This window comes from Acipenser ruthenus, chromosome 5 (assembly GCF_902713425.1).
Source record: "Acipenser ruthenus chromosome 5, fAciRut3.2 maternal haplotype, whole genome shotgun sequence".
NCBI lineage: Eukaryota > Metazoa > Chordata > Actinopteri > Acipenseriformes > Acipenseridae > Acipenser > Acipenser ruthenus.
Genome location: NC_081193.1, coordinates 84,594,386 through 84,616,598, shown reverse-complemented (window position 1 = coordinate 84,616,598; position 22,213 = coordinate 84,594,386). Strand labels below are relative to the sequence as shown.

Below are 22,213 nucleotides of genomic sequence, written 5' to 3'. Positions count from 1 at the left end.
CATTTATTTGATAAAATGTTGTTTATTAATATTCAGGATGTTTTTTCTCTGTTTCATCCATCAGTCTTTCCAAGTAGAAATTGTTCTGTTTCTGAGACGTATGGCTGGTTGCACAGACCGTGATTATCAATCATCTTGGACTAACTAATGTTGTTTAGGTAAAGTAGTCCAAGGCTAGAGCTAATCAGAATCTGTGAAACCGGCCTTTAGTGTGTTATACACAGACACTTGCAAACTTTAAGCCGCCTACGGAGACTAAATTTGACCTATAACAGGAACACAGCTGGCAAGAACAGATGTTAAACATTTATAAAAAACGGTGTACTAAGCCATTAAACCCCTCCTTCCAATGCACTCGGAGAAGTTTAACATTTGAACTCAATTGTTACTCAGTATAACTTTTGAAAAAGCGACTTCATTATTATTATTATTTTTTTTTTGTAATTACAAACACACAAGTGCCTGACCAATAAGTTGGGCCAAAACCATGTCTGAATTGTGTCCGTAATTTATTGATTTGAATACATTGAAAAAATACAACCCTTGACGTTTTTGTTGCTGGTAAATGATTACCCAGGCAAATGATCATCATCGCGCATTGTACTGCATCAGGACTCACCATGCCTACCAGAATATCAGGGAGAATGGGAGCATGATTTATTATATATCCTTAAGATTATTCCACCTAATCACAAGATTAGTTTCAATTTTACCTTTCTGCCACAGTCTTTGCAGTTGCTGTAGTAAAGGAATGTTCTATAAACTAAAAACAGAAACTTTAGTATGTGGTGACAAGATCTACCGATCTAATATATCTGATAGTAGAAAATAAACTTCATATCCTGACAGTAGAAGTGTAAATTACAGCATAATATTTGTGTCCTGTCCTCTGTTCGATTATATTACATACCGATATGTCTTGTGAAATATTTTCTCTTTCTGTGTTTGGTGGTAAAAGTTACACATTGAGGAGATTTGACCTTGACCTTGCCATTGGAGCATGGTGAATGGTGAAACAATATTGGTAACATTCAAGGTAAAAACAGAAAAAAAAATAACTTTGGGTCATGGATTTGGAGCTCACTGAAACACCAAGCAATCAGATTTTAGGCCATTCTGTATTCATTTTGAATAACCTGCTGTTTAACATTTTAGCGTTGCCCACTAAAAACACCTTGGGAGGGGAAGAAAGAATGGAAACTACCAAGCCAGTCCTCCGAATCACACCATACAAGCATTTCCCTGTATTAAATGAAGAAGCCATAAGGTAAACGCAGTCACAGTTTCAGCTTATCAAGTTGTCAATTCATAGCAATTGAAGAAACTACATCCTTTAGAGGTTTACAGCAGTTAATTGGATTGTAAATTGTTTTTCTGTTAAACTTTAACATTTGATTTGTTTTGTTTTTTCAAAGTAATCTTCATGGTTTTCATTTTATATCATGCACATTGTTTTAGTTTTGTAATCCAGTCATTGTTACTAAAGTAACCTACCACTGTTATCAAACCATGCAGCATGTAATGTGGGATATACAATTGAATGATGTATAATGCAGCCATTCACATTCATGTCTCTCAGTTCCTGACTACGAATAAAAATGTTTGTGTGCTTTTTTCAATTATATTCAAACCTCAATAATAAAATCTGAATAAACTAAACAAACTTAATCTGGTAGAAAAAGCTGTTAACAGGGTACCTTTTATTCTCTTCACTGTGGAGAGGGCTGTGACCAGAATGAATGGTAATACTAGCTTAAGAGATTTGTCTGCAATGACAAGTCAAAATTAAGTAAGGAGCTACAAAAAGGGGGATAGGAAGTTTGGTCAGGAACTGTATCGGTGTACTGTGCACACTGCTTCTCTTATGTGCTTTGGTGCACAGCGCAACACTAATATGCTTCCATGTCCCGTCATGGGGAGTCTTTTCAGAAGCCATTCTTGCTGGAATAGTCAGTAAGCATGGCAAATAATGATCTCTGCAGAAACAAGAACAGATAACCATGTATAACACACATATAGTATCCCTTTATGTAACTGTATTTTAACCATATTAAGTGATGCTACATGTTGTGCTACAATGTCTTTGTGATAAGTGCAAGTTAAAGATGTTACAGCTGAAGAGAATGTATGGCAATCCTGGATACATTTGAAACTGTTTTTTTTTTTTACTGGCTGAAAATCTGTAAATCTGTAATTGCTGATAAAATGATAATGTTCTAAAGAAACTATAACATATTTATATTTGTTATCGTAATGTAATTTTTTAATGCGTTTCTAAAGAAAAAAAAAGAAAGAAAGTTTTAGTGTTTTTAAAAGATTGTAATGTTTTCTAAGGTGTTTTAAGGAAACTGCATAATAAAGAGCAGCGCATGATTATTACTGATCTTAGTGCTCTTAAACAGTGGTCATGATTATGAACACAATCGGTTTTAAGCAATTAAAACAGCTACTTTGATTGCTAAAATGCAAAGTTTAGAGGCAGTAGTCTGAAAAAAAAAAGAAAGTTGAAAAATGTTAATATACAATGAATAGCCTACATATTTGGTTTCCTCATTGTCCAGTCAGACTTTGTTTATAACTTACCCTGTTATTGTTTCTTTATCTCTTTTTTAAAGCTTTTCTAGCATGAATTCTTTCAGCTTCTGGATAGGAAGTTCAGACAGTTTGCAAATTATTAATTTAGCTACCTCTGAGATAGAAGCAGCTTTACACTTCAAAGGTAAGTGCATTATGGACTTTTTTCACATGTAGGTGCTGATGTAAGGATAGGCGTAGTGCAAACAACTGCGGCTGCAAAATCCCAATTACCTATTAGCCAAGCAATTATTTTGCACTGCTATGTAAGCTTAAGAGCAATGCAATGTTGTCGGTGTTACCAGGAGGACAGTCAACCAGGTGATGAAAAGGTGTTCAGCTATTAGCTCTGGGATTGACCTGCGGAGTGAGACAATAAAGGAGGCTGTGTGGTCCAGTGGTTAAAGAAAATGACTTGTAACCAGGAGGTCCCAGGTTCAAATCCCACCTCAGCCACTGACTCATTGTGCGACCCTGAGCAAGTCACTTCACCTCCTTGTGCTCCGTCTTTCGGGTGAGATGTAATTGTAAGTGACTCTGCAGCTGATGCATAGCTCACACACCCTAGTCTCTGTAAGTCGCCTTGGATAAAGGCGTCTGCTAAATAAACAAAATAATAATATTTATTGTAAACAAAGGGTTAAACTAAGATTTCACAGCAGCATCCCACTGTTACTGTGGGCAAAAGTTTAGCATCACATAGAATTTTAGGACTGAGACATAATTTAAACAAAAAACAACTATATGAACATAATTAAGATCTTTTATTTAACATTCTGTAATCAAATAAACTGCAAAATGATATTGCAAAGGTCTACCGGAAGCCATAATATTAGTACAGTATTTCAAGTTAGATTTCATAAATGTCACATTTTTCAATTTTTTGTCTGTTTTTCAATATGTTAACGTAACATTATTCAGCAGGTTTCATTCGAATTTATGAAGCAAAATGAGATAATTCTATAGGGTGTTGCAAAACCTTCGGCCATAGCTGTATGTATGTTGCTTCACTTGCATTGAGTGGGATAGCAGGCACGATTGTGGGTTTAAAAAAAAAAAAATCTGAATCTGAGAAATACCAGAACCAGATCATGGAGGACATATTGCAGGGCAGGAACAAGTCCCATCTGGTAGTACACTGTATCATTAATCATTTGTTGGTATATTGGTTTATGTATGTTGTAATTGTACATGACTACTTTAATTTGCTGCAGATTACTCTGGTTTAAGCATCGCAGTTGCTGGATCCTGTGCAATACAGCATGGCACAACTAACAATGCAAGTATTGCTTTTCATTATTAATAATAATAATAATAATAATAATAATAATAATAATAATAATAATAATAATAATAATAATGTATGCAACATACTTTTACCGGTTTGTTTCTAAGAAGATTGAAATAAACCAAAAAAAATCAAAAGTAATTTTTTTTTATGTTTTTTTTTTTCTTCTCCATAGTTTAAAAATTATTTTCCAAATGCCTAATTCTTATGCCAAAACTCAATAATCAATAAAATAATAATACTGAGAGTGGTAAAAAAAAAAAAAAAAAAAAACATTTATAGAAAATATACCTCTGGTATTTTTATAATCCAGCAGTTAGCTCTTTGTGGTGTAATAAATCCTGTATTATTTGGGATGTAAAGTTTACTAGTTTTGGCTCACAGATGTGTCCATATGAAACTGTTTTTCAGAAGAACAGTTACTGTGGGGTATTTATATGTAATAATGTGGAATTACTGGCTCTCTCCCTCCAGGTTTTCTGCCTGCTTACTTCAATGTTCGAAAACCACATTGCCCTGCTAGAGGTTAATCTGACAGCACTGGCAAGAGCCTTTCACCATTTTAATGGGCAGGCATGTTGCTTGACAGAGACACTATGTGTGGTTGCCAGGTACGTATTTACTTTGCATGTTTATTCTCAAATTGAAGCCACAGGATGCAAGTACACTCAAATTTACAACAGGGTCAAACATCGGCACAATGTATGTTTTCTGCTGTTATATCCTTGAGCAAGGTACTTTACCTAGATTGCTCCAGTAAAATCCCAGCTGTATAAATGGGTAATTGTATCTAAAAATAATGTGATATCTTGTAATGATTGTAAGTCGCCCTGGATAAGGGCGTCTTCTAAGGAATGTAATAATAATAATAATAATAATAATAAAAACAACAACACAAAAAATATTATTGATGTGAGATGGCACTTGAATATAAGAGAGATCGGGAGCCAAATGGAAACTAGCGCAGAAGTCTCACAGTTGGAAGGTTGTGCACACATTAATGGAAACCATATGCGCAAGGAAACCAATTTCATAGCAGCTGGCAAAGGAAACAGGGAGATTAAAATAGTGCAGAGTAAAATGGCATTGTGGGCCAGGAGACTGAACTGCAAGAATTGCTTGCAGGGTAGAATTGATGGATGAGAGGAGGAAAGGATAGAGGTTCAGACAATCCCTACTTTTCAAGTGAGCAGTAAGGCATGACAAAAAGAAAACGCTGTCATTCGACATCAGTATATCGATGATAGGAAACACTCTGTAACCTTAACAGTGTGCGTTGGATCAAAAATGATATCTTACAAGTTGGCATATTAAGGTGTTCAGTGGCTTTTATAGCTGGAAACTGAAGCTGGTTTAGTTTCTTGATTTGTATGTCACAGGCATAAAAAATATGATGTGTCCTTAAATAAAACCGCTGAATGTGCTATGACTCAATAACTGTAATAACATTTAAACAGTTTTCCATTAACAGGCTGTTCTTTTTTGTTTTCAGAACCCCTTTACTTCCTACTTCTCCTCTAAACTTTGAGCTAACGAAGAGGGAAGACTCCAAACCTGCCTGTCAGAAAAAATCAGGTATGCTTCAATTTCTCATCATTCTGTCTTGACACACAGATAGGCAGTCTGCATTAGAAATAGTGGCTTGGAACAGGAAAGAATATAAAAAACGGTGTCTGTGGCAACTGATTGGCGAGGCAAAACAAGTAGAAAATGAATGTACAATGTGTGAAAGATTTTACTTAATGTTCGGTTCGTTTACCCTTTTTCAGCAGACCCAGACACAGAAATTGAATTTTTAAAATATTTTCATGCAGTATTTATTATTTTTTTAACAAAAAAGAAAAACCTAACTCCCACATGGAGTGCTAAACTAAACACTACTTTGTTTTTCCTTAAACCATTCCACTGGACGGCTAAGCCGTTTACCAGTCATAAAACACTTTCATCACACAAAGGTTTGCACAGTACCTCACGCCTCTTGCCTTCACACAGACTACCTAGTACACACATTTTGATACCTGTTATATACCTGCCTGCTAGTCCCAGGCAGGTGACACTAATTAAATCATAAAACAATTAAACATGTAATCAAATAAAATAAACTAATTACACCCCCACATTTTCCTGGCAGGGACAGACATTAACCCTGTCCCTACCAACCCCCACACAATGAGTCAGTGGCTGAGGTGGGATTTGAACCAGGGACCTCCTAGTTACAAGCCCTTTTCTTTAACCACTGGACCACACAGCCACCCAGTTGTTTTTAATAGATTCCTATAGGGACATGACTTAGTTATAATGTGTAAGTACAGTGTAATGTTAGCGAAATAAAACATAAGCAGATGAACCAGAGATAGCTTGTAAAGTGCAATAATAAATACCTAATGCCATATCACCTCTCTAGAGTCCCAAGACGCCCATGATGAGGAACGAAATAACTGACCGACTGTCAGATACATTTCCATCCCAACACTTTATGAACACAATCAAATTTAGCTGTTCGGAAGTTCAGATCCTTCCGATCTGTAAATATTTAGTCCCATTTTGCACATGACCTTTGTCAATAAGTAGCTTTAAATTGGGTAGTTTGTGTCTGGCTTTGACCAGCAAAAAGGTCATGGTCTCTGAGCCTATAGTGCTTACCACAAGGTTGAACTAAATCTTTTTTTAGCTTCAGTCCTTGAAAATGTAACAAGAACTCAACTTTTATCAGTGACTAGCCTTGTTAAACGTCTGTATACACAGCATGTAGTTCAGTAGGATTACAAATCTGCATCGCATTTGATATCTTAGACAAATTTTGAATGAAATAAAAGTGTATGAATAACCCTTCTATTCTTAACATCTAATAATAGCAAAGCATTTTATTAACACTGATATTTTAACCTCCCAGCAATGGCAATTCAAAGCAAATGCTAAAGAAAAAATCTTGATATCTCTGTTAGGCAACAGTGTAATGATTGAAGAATGGAGGTACACCTCATTGAATGGGTTCTTCAACTGCCAAATGTTGGAGGGCTATAAGTATTGATGTGCCTACGTTTCCAAGCAGATTGGTTTTCATTATAAATGCTATTTTTCCTGGCTGTTATGCATTGGTAGATTAAAAAAAAATCATAAAATGTTCATGTGCAGGATAGACAGAATTCCTGTTAGTATACTTTAGGGTGCATTTTGCTTCACTTAAAACACTGTGGAAAACCACAGGCCTGATAAAATGTAGGACTGGAAATATTATAATGGTAACTTTCTACTGCCAGGACCTCTTAACTGTGTCCATGTAGAAAATAATAGTATTGTCTGCAGATTAATATGCCTTTCGTGTCATCAGTTATGTTGTCATAGCCCCTTGCTTGTTTTTTTGTGTTGTTTACAGTGACTTTTTGAATGAAGTGATATCCACCATTTTTTTTATCCCTGTGAGAACCGAGCACATTTCCAAATATGTGAACAAAATATTGCAGTATAAATGTCTAATAATTTTTCTGAGAATGTTGAAACTTTTTTGGAAAAATAGCAACACTTGGCTTGAGAAACTTCCAAAGTGTAATTGCTATATCTGTCTACAGAGAGAAATCAATAGGGATAAGATGATTAACTTACAATTCTTGGGTTGTGGTGGATCATAGTGTGCCTAAAGATGTACATATACCCATATCTGATACATGCACTTGACAGTGAACTCGTTTAGAATATCTATGACACCCATGAATTTATTCTGCTGGCTAAAGGTCCCCACACAACAGACGCGATGCAATTTGTCCGGCGATAAAATGGTATTTTCGCAGCGACAATACCTTTCACTCCAGTGGTGATGTCATGGCAAATTTTGCCCCCCCCATCATATAAAAATATGTTAACAAACGTTATTAATACGTGTCAAAACAACAAAATAACCAGAACTATTGGTGTGTCTGTATGGGACCAAATTAGTTCAAATGTATTCAAATTAGGTTTAGGTTTTCCAATATAATATTACAAATAATAACCAAGTTATGAATAAATGGTAAGCATACACACACATATATGTGGTTTAATTATGATATAATTATAGTAATTGATCAATCCATATTTTATGTTTTTTTTTGTTTTACTGTAAAGGTTATGTATTTAATCACTGTAATGTAAATCATCCAGAGATGATAACAAAAGCTGGAAAAGTATCAACACTATGATTAAATACTAATAAAAAACACACAAATATATTTGAGTTTTTACTGCTTGACAGGCGCGCATGGACTCTCCTCTTATTGTATAATCAGCTGGAAAAAAACACAGGTATTTTTATTGTTAGTCCTGTTATACAGCTAATAAAAATGTATACATAATAGCTTTTCAGAATGCTTTCAGTAAAGGTAAACAAATCATACACACCAGCTTTATCTAGTTCCTTGGAAATGGACTCCCAGATGTTCTCCCTCACTGCCGTGTCTTTATAATTTTTGTGTCCTTTATTGTACAGCTCTGGGTATTTTGATACTGCAAGAAAATCTTTTCTTCACCATTGTTTACTGAAGCCTTCAAGGCGCGCAAGGGAAGCTGTTCCTCAAACTTGGACACCAATCCTATTTTTTTCGCATCACTTGTGTGTCGCTTCAGTGTCAGCCGTCGCGTTGCAGGCAGTATCAAAAATGCATGTTTTAGGGCTCCCGAGTGGCGCATCCAGTAAGAACACTCGCATAGAGTGTTGGATGCGCCCTATAGTCTGGACGTTGTCGGTTCGAGTCCAGGCTATTCCTTTGCCGACCATGGATGGGAGCGGGCTTGCCTGTAAGCTGCCCAGGGCTGCGTTGTTCTCCGACGCTGTAGCTCTGGGTGGCTGCATGGTGAGTCTAAAGTGTGTAAAAAAGTGGGCGGCTAACGGCACACGCTTCGGAGGACAGCGTGTGTTCGTCTTTGCCCCTCCTGAGTCAGCCCAGGGGTGGTAGTGGTGAGCTGAGCTAAAAAAATTAAATAATTAGACACTACTAAATTGAGGAGAAAATAACAAAAAACGAATTGGCGTCTACTCATTATTTTTTTTTTTTTTGTCGTGGTGCGGTTGTCGTATGACACATTTGCTTGTCGCATCGCGTCCAGTATGTGGATACCTTAACTATCATGGCCATCAGTGCAACAATGTAGGAAGGAAATCTATGTGGAGGAAGCAAAGTTTGTCTCTGTTCTGTGTGGTAATACTGTTTTCCATGCAGATGGCAGCATTCACACAAGCGACTATGGGTCTTAGGATAAAAAACAACAACAAAAAAAAACAAAACATACTTTTTATTTATCAGATGGCATTTGACACTTGCAGGGGAAGGAAAAAAATATACAGCCCATTTGCAACGGGGTCTCATGACAGCCCATTGTTTTTTTTAAAGGTTTATTAGGATCTATTACTGTGGTTGTGTGACACATAGGAAGCTTTAGATCCTGTGTACAGTGTACTTTAGTCAACTGTATGCTTCTGCCAGACCTTTGCATGTGACGAAATTCCTGTTTAGAAATGGCAAGCTCAGCCTCCTGTATTTTGTCATGTGTCTATTCAAAACTACGAATTTTGGCTTTAGTCTGCTTCAGGGCACAGTAACTGACAGATAAACAGACAGTGGTTAAGATACCAGTATTTGTGTCAGCAAAGGTTGAAATATTTACTGTTAAAGGGGGGGGGGGGGATGAGATTGGAATCCTGTGCGTGACTTTAAAGTTATTCCATAAACCACAAATATTTCCACCCCCCTGCTGCTATTTCTAAAGAACACATAATGAAAACAAGAGAATATATAAATAATAGTACGTGTCTGTGACCAGTAAAATTATTAGACACGCTATGCACATATCTGAAGTTTAGCTTTCCAGAATATATTCAATTATGGCTAGAATATGCTCTGTTTATTATGTGTTATGAATGTTGCCCCCTTTTTCATACTGAGGTATAATCAGTATCGTTACTTCAAAACAGGGTTAACCAGTGGATTCTAGAAAGGTGGAAATAACTGAAAATCTGCCTGCACTTATCCTTGATCTCAGTGGTTGTAGTTTCAACATATTTAGATCTTTATAACCCTATTCTGTATTATTATTATTATTATTATTATTATTATTATTAGTTTATTTAGCAGACGCCTTTATCCAAGGCGACTTACAGAGACTGTATGGATCTGCTGCTGCTGTAATCTCACAGAGAAGGGTGTATATGAAAAAAAATGTTAGAGGCAGTTTGGTGTTGAGGTTGGATAAAATGCCAAAACATCTGGAGGTCTTTGATTTTAGTCCCACACCTCATCATGTCACCTCGCCTGTAATTGTGCCAAGAGTGTCCCATGCTGGAGTATTGGGTGAAAGCCATTGAGAAACCATATATATATATATATATATATATATATATATATATATATATATATATATATATATGTATATATATATATATGTATATATATGTATATATATATATATACACACACACAGTGCCTTGAAAAAGTATTCAGCCCCCATCCCTTTTTCACATTTAAGAGTCTCACAGCCTAGGATTTTAATGCATTAGATTGGGAATTTTTATTTGTGAGTTACACATTCTTCTTCACAGAGTCCCCCCCAAAAAGAAAGAAAAAAGTAAACAATAAAATAATAAAAATTAAAAAACGGAAATGTCATCATTTTTTAAGTATTCATCCCCCTGGGTCAATACTTAGTTGGGGAACGGTGATGGACAGCAATTCTGAGGTCTTGCCACAGGTTTTTGATGGGATTAAGGTTAGGACTCTGACTGGGCCACTCAAGGACATCTATTTTCTTCATTTTAAGCCACCCTAGTGTTGCTCTGGCAGTGTGCTTTGGATCATTGTCCTTTTGAAAGACAAACTTCTTCTGCAGTTTGAGTTTTTTGGCAGAGGGGCGCAGGTTTTTATCCAGGATTTCTCTGTATTGTGCGCCATTCATCCTCCCATCAATCCTGACAATATTGCCAGTCCCTGCTGCTGAAAAGCATCCCCATAACACGATGCTACCATCGCCATACTTTACGGTGGGGATGGTGTTACCTGGCTGGTGTGCAGTGTTTGATTTGCGCCACACATACCGCTTAGTGTTCAGGCCAAAAAGTTTCACTTTAGTCTCATCAGACCACAAGACGTTCTGCCACATAACTGCAGTATCTTCTAGGTGACGTTTTGCAAACTCTTTGCGGGCAAGGATATGGGTTTTTTTCAGCCAGGGCTTCTTCCTTGCCAATCTCCCATAAAGGCCCTTTTTGTGGAATGCCTTGGAGATTGTTGATACATGAACATCATCATCCATCGCAGCCACTGACTTCTGTAACTCATTCAGAGTCACAGTTTGCCTCACAGTAGCTTTCCTAAGAAGTGCCCTTCTTGTCCGGGAACTAATTTTAGAGGGGTGGCCTGATCTAGGCAGTGTGGTGGTAGTTTTGTATTTTTTCCACTTCTGTACGATGGACTGCACTGAGCTCCGAGGGATGTTCACTGCCTTTGAAATGGTTTTGTACCCTACCCCAGATTTGTGCTTCTCTATAATCACATCCCTGACTTGCTTAGAATGCTCTTTCGTCTTCATTTTGATTCTTTCTTTTGAAAGTCTCTACCATACTGTGGGACCATACAGAGAGAGCGGTATTTATCCTCACAGATTAATTTAAAGCAGGTGATCCACCAATTTCTTACACAGGTGGAGTCCATCAACAAATTGTGTGACTTCTTGAGGTAATATATTGCACCTGAGCAAATTTAGGCTTGCAATTACAAAGGGTATGAATACTTTTTTAATCTGATAATTTCCGTTTTTCATTTTTAGTAAATTGTTGAAAGTTTTTGGAATTTTTCTTTTTGCTCAAGGCTTTGTAGATCAGTGGGAAAAAATCTAATTTAATCTATTTCAAATTCTGAATCTGAGACAACAAAATGTGGAAAAAGTGTTGGGGGCTGAATACTTTTCAAGGCACTGTGTGTGTGTGTGTGTGTGTGTGTATATATATATATATATACACTACCATTGAGTGTTTTATTGTTATGGATTAAATACCATACTAGGTTAAATAAAACCTGATATCATTTTTTTAATGAAATAACATGTTTGCTATAGCATGTCTTTCAAAAGGAAGTGCACAACATATACGATTTATGACATTATTTCATAAGCTGTAACCTTTTTAAATGATGTGATCATTTTGTTTTCTGGTAGAGATTCGTGTATTGGGCTGTTAAATTGCATACAACTAAACAGGAAATAGAGTTGTTTTTCAGTTTATAACTAAGCAGTCAAATTTTATGTCAAACAGTGTCTGATAAACTTTTTTTTTACAAGTTTCATTGCTTTTACTTGTAATTGTTGGAACTTCAGGAAAAATGCAAGTTTTCAGACAGATGATTGCTTTTGTTATATTTTATGCTGTCCTCCTGTTCTCAGGTCTTAAAAAATCGGTGAAGATTGTATTCTTGGAAACCACACTGGGTTTACTGTGTCTGGAAAAAATCACCTCATTTAAGTAGAGCACTATATTCAAGGTTTAACATGGCATCTTGCAGAAGCTCACAAAATGAACAAAATGACCTCTGTAATTCCATCATATCTGGAGGAAGGCCAGTAACGCCAAACCTTTCAACTGGACTATAAAAATGTATGACATAGGGTTTGATAACAAAATACACAAAGCTAAAATTAAACAGCAATACATGACAATCTATGAATGCAATGTACCATAAGATTTTTTTTTTTAAATATTGTTTTATTTGGCTAAACATTTTTACATCTCTCTCTCTCTCTCTCTCTCTCTCTCTCTCTCTCTCTCTCTCTCTCTCTCTCTCTCTCTCTCTCTCTCTCTCTCTCTCTCTCTCTCTATATATATATATATATATGTATGTATGTATACATTTTTTTCTTTTTTTTCAATATAGATGTGAAGAGTTCTGTTAAAGATCAGCCTCTTGTTTTCCACACAAAGGTGAAATCATCTGGCTACACAGCAACACCAAGGTAGGTTGATGGATACTGCTTTTGGAAGATAAAAACTAGAAGAATCATGAGGACAACTTTTTTGCCAACACTCTGGATGCTGTAATGTCTGGCTGCATCACAAACAACACAAACATGGAAGTGGCAAAGCTCCTAATGCAATATGAGGTAATGGGTCTGTAATAGCCCATATAGACTTAAGGACACAAGTGCAGCTGACTTTAATACCAGCTGCACCTCATGAAGCATGAAATGATACAGTGGAAAAAATATGTGACACCAGCACATTCATAGCGAGAGCAGTGTGGATTAATGTCCTTGAAAAACCACGAAGGTCTAAAGAAAGGACTGAAGAGGATACATGCTTAGTATAAGCCCATGTGTTGGCTGTTTTGGTTCTGAATACGTCAATAGAGAAAAAGTTATTTTCAAAACTGTTAGAAATGTTATTTCCCTGTCTCACATTTTAAATGTACCTCTGCAAACCCACATCAATAAGGGTATTGATAAGGTTGACCTCAATAAAGTAAATATTTGCAAACATATTGTCACTAGGACAGTTTGTGAATTTGATGCAAATACCTAATTAGCTTATAACACAGCTTATCTACATAAAACAGGTGTTTTGAGAATTAGACTTTCTTATTTACTTTTTTAAAATTAGTATGCTGAGTAATAGAATTATAATATAGTGAGATTTAACTATACAGGTCGATGGCTGGACCTGTACCTGTTGTGTTACACTTTGCAATGCATTTTGGCCCACTTACTATACTGCTTTGCAAGCCAGTATGTGATCAAATTAAATCTGCTAATATATTGTGAAAGGAGGAAAAGTTTATTTTTACTGCTTTCATGTGCAGTTTATTTTGGTTGGATGCAAATGTAATCTTAGTTGGATAAACTGATTGAAGCTTCTCCAAAATGGCATTGTGTCTCCAAGATTTTTCTTTAAGAATTAACAAATTGACCTGACATGCAATTTAGAAAGTAGGCTTTGTATAATTATATGCTGTTTTTTTTTTGTTTGTTTGTTTTTGTTTTATCAGCGTATGTTGAGGGATTTGTTATAGTCATGCCCGTTAGTGTGCAATCAATAAAAGTTTAATAAAATATAATTAGGAATAAGTAGTTATTTAATAGAAATATGAGAGTTAGATTTCAGATATATAATTACGATGTACTGCACCAAGCCAATTAAAAAAAAAAAAAAGAATACAACAAAACAGTTGCATATTGGAGAAACAAGGATGAAAGCTGTAACTTTAAATCAAAATAAAGTAAATTAAATATAATCAAAACAAGGTTTGGTGAATATCACACACTGCTGTGCAAAAGTCTTAGACATGTTGCATTTTTCTACTCTGATGCATTATGAGTTTCAACGATTTACTCAAAGCCTCCACTAATGTTTTCTGCTATTATAACAACCTTGACTTGCATAAAGAAGGAAAAACTGAGTGAAATAGTTTGCATCCCTCGATTTTCAAGGTGTGGTGTCCGAAGCATAATCAACAAGTACAGAGAAACGACATCTGTAATTGACAAACCCAGGACTGGCTGGGCTACCCTGCATACTTTCACGAGGTTCTACTGACTTAATGTGGTAGATCCCTCTCTGCCTTCATTAGGCACAAGGGTCCCTGAAGTTGCACACTCGCATCGCTAACCATGGTTTTGCGGTCTCGAGACATTCCTCGTCTGCTGTCTCCGCTCACCCTCCCTCGCGTTGGCTTTGGTATTGTTGGTGGTCGTCTTCGAATTGAAAGGGAACGTTAAATAAAAAATTGACTCATTCATAACATTAAGATAACATATGTAGTAAAAAAAAATAATGACTCTTTAGGAACTTTGGAATTCCCTTTGCTTTAAGTGCGTAGACATTCCATTTGTTGTTTTCGGGCCGTTACTTATGACAACTGAAAGATTGGTATTATGACACATTTAGTTATCATATAACATATAACCTTTATGATACCCCAAAACTATTGGTATTCATGAAATACATTTCAGGTTGCATGCACTGAGGTGTTTATATAAGGGTGTCCTGTTTATTTGCATTGCATGTATGTGTAAATATATATATATATATATATATATATATATATATATATAATATGTATGTGTGTGTGTGTGTGTGTGTGTATCTATATATATCTCCTCTCTCTCTCTCTCTCTCTCTCTCTCTCTCTCTCTCTCTCTCTCTCTCTCTCTCTCTCTCTCTCTATATATATATATATATATATATATATATATATATATATATATATATATACTTTTTTATTTTATTTATTTTGTATTTTGTATAGACAAAACAAGAACAACCATAAGTCAATCCAGTCAGTTTCAGCTGCAGACAGTAAAGAGGCAGCACACTTTACAAAATACATAACACACTTTGTTTGTTATCAGTAAGGGTGATTATGTTACCCTTGTTGTTTTTCATGACAGGATGGCCATGTTTTCACTGAAGACTAACATACAGAAGCCAAGTGTCCTACCTACAAAAGGGAATAAAAGAGGATGGTATGTTTTTTTTTTTTTTGTTTTTTTTTGTTGTTATTAAATAGTCATAACGTAGTATTTTGTTGATGTGTATATTTATATTTTCAGTAATCTTGATAATTCACTATTTTTACTGGTTACATTTGCATTCTTTTGATATATTTTCAAATGATTATGCTTGCAACTACTTTTACAATCATTATTTTGAGATTGTTTTATTTTTAAGTATTATCAACATTAAATATTGCAACCATTTCATCATAACAGTTATAGTTGTAGTTTCATAGTCCCTATTACTACAACAGTGAATGCAAACAAGAATTTTAAATTCAATAAACTTAAGAGCTTCTGATCTACCTGTAGGTATACAAAGTAATGTTGTTATGTTGAAAGAATGCAATGTTATTCACTGTGTTTGTCTCATGCTATAAAGTAGACCAGCTTCTTGCATGTTTAGCAGGATTACATGACGGCATGTTTGGTAGGAATTAGGAACTATGAAGTAGTGACTACCTGGATGTAATGGGATATTTTACTAGACTTCTTTGAAGAAAATATGTGTTGTTTGGAACTATTGATGGTGTTATAAAGCTGACACTTGAACTGTTGTCATCCAATGTAAATTAGTATCCACATGCAACCAAATAGCTCTTGGCCTTTTCATCATTACAAGATTAAGATAGTGAATTTCGAGCACACATTAATGATAATTAATTTCCTTTACTCAGACAGGAATAATAGCTCCTGAGCCTGCAAGTGCAACAGTCAGATCATTATGTATGAAAGTAGTGAATATTTAATTAGAAGAAGAAAAATTGTTTACATGGGTGATGTTCCCATCCCATCTTGCCAAAGCTGTGACGGTGTGCATGATGGGAACCGGAGAATCCTTTACGATGCCAGTTGAAATGATGGCTTTTTAAAATTTGGTTGTCTGCTATTATGCCTTGTTATTTTCAACAGACCCTTGTTAGAACTCTTTAGAGCTATGCAGTTGGGTGGAATCTGGGTGGAATTTTCCAAAGGAGTTTTGTCCAACAAAAGCGTCCTGTGCTTACTCCTAATGAAGAACTATATGTCTGGATGGCAATGTTTTTTAGTAACTTTCAATATCCTTGCCGGAGAACAGAATGATTACAGGATAAAGAGCTTAACATCATATTTATATTTCATAGAAATACTGGTATGCAGCTCAGGTTTGATTAGTTCTGTTCTGGTCAAGTTTGGCCAAAGTGAAGTCTGACATAAAACTTTTGTAAACATTTGGGCACAAATTATGGTAGCCAAACAGTAACATAAAGTGGAGTATGTATATGGTCTTTAACATAGCCAGTTGATTAATAATAATAATAATAATAATAATAATAATAATAATAATAATAACAATACTGTAAGGTGCTGTTCAGTCGCAACTCTTTTAAACAACACATAGCTGGTGCTGTATAGACACTTCATTCAAGACATGAAACAGTGTCAGTGTTTCATCTTCTCATTGACAACACTATTTGTTTTTAGTGTAGTATTTCAAAGTAAATCTGCAGGCAAATCCCTTGTATCATGACTGTCCAAGGTCTGTTACTGTTGGACCACCATGCCTACACTGCTTGAATAAATGGGCTGCTTTTTAGTGGCATCCCTACTTAACCATTTAATGCTCATCATTACAACATTACAACTTTGCTTGGTAGTAACCACAATGATTGCATTTGAAAATCTGGTGGATCTACAAGAATATTGGCTTAGATATGTGCTGCTCTATACAGGTCCCTTCCTGTGCCTGTTGCAAGTGGGAATTGATACATGTAACTTATCAAGTGTCATTTAACATGTTCTTATAGTGGAATCATAAAAGATTACCCAGTGGATAGTCCAGCCCCAAGTGTGGTCCAGACACAAGTGAGCACAGCAGTCAGACCAACACCTATCTGCAGTCTTCAATATTCAGGTAAATGTGCATGAGAGAGATAATGGTAACACTATTCATACATCTTTATTACTAACAAATGATCACCGAATTTACAAGAACAACATTATTTCCCCCTACTCCCTTTCTACCACCTCCCCCTTTCTCAACCCGCTTTCTTTTTTTTCTCACTGTGGAGATGCAAAATATATAAACTAGAAAAAGGAAGTTTTATTTGTTTGCTTTAAAGAAAGTAAATATATATATATATATATATATATATATATATATATATATATATATATATATATATATATATATATATATATATATATATATATATATATACAGTACCAGTCAAAAGTTTGAGTAGACTTGCTGGAAACTAGGTTTTTTTCATAATTGACAATGTTTTACGTCGTATACGTTTCTGTAAATACTTGAAAATGAAAACACATGTTACAATATACAAAACAAAACATAAGGAGTATCAAAGCAATGTTCAATAAACTTGAAAATTGTCTCTAAATCTTGGATTCCTCAAAATAGCCATGCTTTGCCTTAACAGCCTCACAAACACGAGGCATTTGGTTAACAAGTTTCAGCAGGATATCACCCAACATGTCTTCCCAGCTCTTCTGCAGCAATTCCCAGATGTAGGGCACTTGTGGGTAGCTTTGCTTTGACTCTTCTGTCCAGTTTGTCCCATACAAGTTTTGGGGATTGAAGTCTGGAGACTGGGCAGGCCAGGTCATTAGATTGAGTTGTCCTTCACTTTCCTTCTTGTCCAGATAGTTCTTGCACAACTTTGAGGTGTGTTTCGTGTCATTATCTTGCTGAAGAATGAAGGACTGCCCAACTGGCCGTAATCCTGATGAAATGGCATGCCTCTGAAGTATGCTATGATAGCCATGCTGGTTAAGCTTGCCATGGACTTGGTAAAGATCACCAACTCTGTCACCAGCAAAGCAACCTCAGACCACGACACTGCCTCCTCCATGCTTGACAGTGGGAACCACACATGCACAACTCATGCACTCTCCCTCTCTGCATCTTACAAATGCTCGGCGGTTGGACCCAAATATTTAAAATTTTGACTCATCGGTCCATAAGATTGACTTCCACTCCTCAAACGTCCAGTTTCTGTGTTTTTTGGCCCAGGCAAGTCTCTTCCTCTTATTCTGCACTCTTAACAATGGTTTCTTTGCAGCAGTTCTTTCAGTTAGGCCAGCTTCATGCAATCTCCTCTAAACAGTTGATGTTGAAACATCTGTACTTCTAGTAGCATTTTATTTCAGGGGCAGTTAATCGCCGGTTTCGCAGACTTGTGTCTCGAATAAACTTGTGTCTCGAATAAACTTGTTCTCTGATTCTGAGGTCACCCTTGGCCTGCCTGACCTTGTTCGGTCCTCATGAGTGTCAGTTTCTTTCAAGTCGTTTGATGGTCTTGGCCACAGCAGTTACAGACACTTGCAAAGTTCTTGCGATTTGTCTTAAAGATTGACCTTCATTTCTTAAAGTAATTACAGACTTTTTTCTTTGCTTAACTTTTGCCATTTTCTGCTTCCTTACATTCAGGAATGATAAACTTGTGCCTATGCTACCTATATTTATAGTAATCATGGACCCTCACCTGTTAACAATAATTGGTGACAAAAGGTTAATTAGGTAACATGCTAGTTAACTCAGTGAACATCTAACAAAGACACTTTTATACTTAGGCCAGTGTTCTAACACTGTGTTATACACATTTTAGACTTTTAACTGACTTGGGCTTCAGACTGAAATCCCCTTGCTTTGGGTGACCATTTCATTGAAATTGACAAGATTTACATTTTCATTTAAAAATAAAATTGTTGAATGCAATTCACTTATGATTATCAGCTTATATAAGTACACGTATCATATAATGAAATATTAAGTGTTTATAGACAAGATTATACAGTTAAAAGCAAAGATAATCATGAAAAACCTGGTTTTAAGCAGGTGTAATCAGACTTTTGTCTGGTACTGTGTGTGTGTGTGTATATATACATATATATATATATATATACAGACATGCTCAAATTTGTTGGTACCCTTATTGCTCATTGAAATAATGCTTTATTCCTCCTGAAAAGTGATGAAATTAAAAGCTATTTTATCATGTATACTTGCATGCCTTTGGTATGTCATAGAATAAGCAAAGAAGCTGTGAAAAGAGATGAATTATTGCTTATTCTACAAAGATATTCTAAAATGGCCTGGACACATTTGTTGGTACCCCTTAGAAAAGATAATAAATAATTGGATTATAGTGATATTTCAAACTAATTAGTTTCTTTAATTAGTATCACACATGTCTCCAATCTTGTAATCAGTCATTCAGCCTATTTAAATGGAGAAAAGTAGTCACTGTGCTGTTTGGTATCATTGTGTGCACCACACTGAACATGGACCAGAGAAAGCAAAGGAGAGAGTTGTCTGAGGAGATCAGAAAGAAAATAATAGACAAGCATGGTAAAGGTAAAGGCTACAAGACCATCTCCAAGCAGCTTGATGTTCCTGTGACAACAGTTGCAAATATTATTAAGAAGTTTAAGGTCCATGGAACTGTAGCCAACCTCCCTGGGCGCGGCCGCACCCATCCAACCTGAGACAGCTGGAGCAGTTTGCTCAGGAAGAGTGGGCCAAACTACCTGTTAACAGGTGCAGAAGTCTCATTGAGAGCTACAGAAAACATTTGATTGCAGTGATTGCCTCTAAAGGTTGTGCAACAAAATATTAGGTTAGCGGTCCCATCATTTTTGTCCATGCCATTTTCATTTGTTTTCTTATTTACAATATTATGTTGAATAAAAAATCAAAAGCAAAGTCTGATTTCTATTAAATATGGAATAAACAATGGTGGATGCCAATTACTTTTGTCAGTTTCAAGTTATTTAAGAGAAAATTGTGCATTCTTCGTTTTTTGTGGAGGGGTACCAACAAATTTGAGCACGTCTGTATATATATATATATATATATATATATATATATATATATATATATATATTTTATATAACTTTTTACTAATTAATTTGTTTTTATTTTTATAACACAGCTGGCCTTAATCAGTTTTTAGGTAACATAGCTTATCTAATTGCGGTACTATGATTGTGTACAGCATGGAACCCTTGAACTTCAAGTTGGTCTTAATAATTTCCTTTTTGTTTTTTTTTTTCTCAGGGGATGGAAAACAACTTGCGTGTGGTCTTGCAGACAAATCCATATTGCTATACAATTCATCCCTCACTGGGTCTCCAGATGTCTATACAGGTATTCTGAGTGATGTTTATTGTAGCTGTACTGAATGTTTTTGGAAGTTTTGATGCATTAAACTGGAATTGATTTCCATGAAAACCCATGAGCTCAATCCAAAGTGTTTTTCCTACTTGAAACTTAAGATTTAAAGCTCCTGGCTTATTACAAATCTGTACTGACCATCAGCCAGGATGTTTTAACAGCAAATCTGCAGAGAATTTGGTCCAAATTCGGACATTTTTAAATCATTGAACATTTTTAAGATTTTGCGAAAAAATGCAGGCATTTTATCTGAAGGTTCCATTTATTTTTCCAGTTCCAGTATTATTAACAGATTTCCATTAAAAAAAAAAAAAAAAAGTATGTTTCTTTCTTTTGATGATTCCGTTAATGTACATTTCTATCAGTTGTAAGATATTTTATTTATTATAATCAAATAAGCACGGGGTTAAAAATAATTTCATATATACTGTTATACACAATTTTTGTCAAGCATTGGATGTCACAGAATTTTCTAATGTTGAATTCAGATAAAAACAGGTTATGCTAGAGGGCTCACAGAACCAACTAAATGGAAATGTGGGACTACATGAGTTCTCATCAAAACTTAAACTAGAAATGAATTGTTTCATCTAGAATTGATTATTGTAATGAACCTTTTTCTGGTGTCCCAAAACATGTGGTATCCCACTTGCAGATTGTTCAGAATACCACCGCTAGAATTCTGACTAAAACCAGGAAAAGTGAACATATTACCCCTGTTTTGGCCTCTTTACACTGGCTCCCTGTGCAGTGTAGAATTGATCTTAAGATTTTGCTGTTAACGTACAAGGCCCTGAATAGATTAGCACCTAGTTACTGACTCTATATCTTCCAAACCGCACTCTGAGATCACAAGATGGGAGCTGCTGGTTATTCCTAGGGTGAACAAAAGCAACATGGGAGGTAGGGCTTTTTCTTGTAGAGCTCCTAAATTATGGAATGCTCTGCCTTTGTTTGTCAGGGAAGCTGGGACCGTTACAGTTTTCAGGTCAAGACTAAAAACGCACTTTTATAAAATGGCTTTCTTATCGTAGTGGGTTTTAATGTAACTTTAAAATTGCTGCTTTTGTATTGTGTATACTGTTATTTAAATCTGTTATTTAAATGTTCTGACTGTGGCAGTTGTATGTGTGACATGCTATACAATTGTATTGTGGTTTGTTCTTTTTTTCTGCTATGTACTTACTGTACAGTGTTTTGCGATACTTTTGTATAAAAAATGCTATATAAATGCAATACATAAATAAATACAATTATATTTGTTGTATGCAAATTTGATTTAGCATTCCTATAGCGTTTGCCCTGAAGTCCTGCAGTATTGTATGCACCCGAGGTGCAATATAATGAAATTATATTGGAATTTGAGAATGCTATTCGACGCAACTCACCAGCAGAACTTGATGACAGTACAAGGAGCTTCCAAATGCCTACCGTACGTTGAATAGGATACAGCCAATAATATTTGTGCTTGTGTCACTTTAATCCAAAACTATTAAGCACTCAATAGTGATGATTTTAAAAATACTGATGCACTGTAAATGCACTTCTATTGAGAACTAGTGAAACTGAGGAATTCTGAAAAACCTAGGAATCCTTTAGAGAAAAAGGATAATGTTGAACTGTGGAATATGTATTTTCTTTTTCTTTTTAATGAGTCTTTCTCTGTACTC

The 22,213-nt window shown here is 35.6% G+C and overlaps 1 protein-coding gene across 1 annotated transcript in view; it reads left to right on the top strand.

The window, feature by feature from the left end:
- wdr27 (WD repeat domain 27) overlaps positions 1 to 22,213 on the top strand; it is a 120,997-nt gene that overhangs the window by 4,856 nt on the left and 93,928 nt on the right. The window contains exons 9-17 of the mRNA XM_034004074.3: positions 1,156 to 1,267; positions 2,616 to 2,719; positions 3,789 to 3,853; positions 4,337 to 4,473; positions 5,355 to 5,437; positions 12,754 to 12,832; positions 15,263 to 15,337; positions 17,155 to 17,261; positions 20,427 to 20,516. Coding sequence (XP_033859965.2) covers positions 1,156 to 1,267; positions 2,616 to 2,719; positions 3,789 to 3,853; positions 4,337 to 4,473; positions 5,355 to 5,437; positions 12,754 to 12,832; positions 15,263 to 15,337; positions 17,155 to 17,261; positions 20,427 to 20,516 — 852 coding nt within the window. The remainder of the gene's footprint in view (positions 1 to 1,155; positions 1,268 to 2,615; positions 2,720 to 3,788; positions 3,854 to 4,336; positions 4,474 to 5,354; positions 5,438 to 12,753; positions 12,833 to 15,262; positions 15,338 to 17,154; positions 17,262 to 20,426; positions 20,517 to 22,213) is intronic.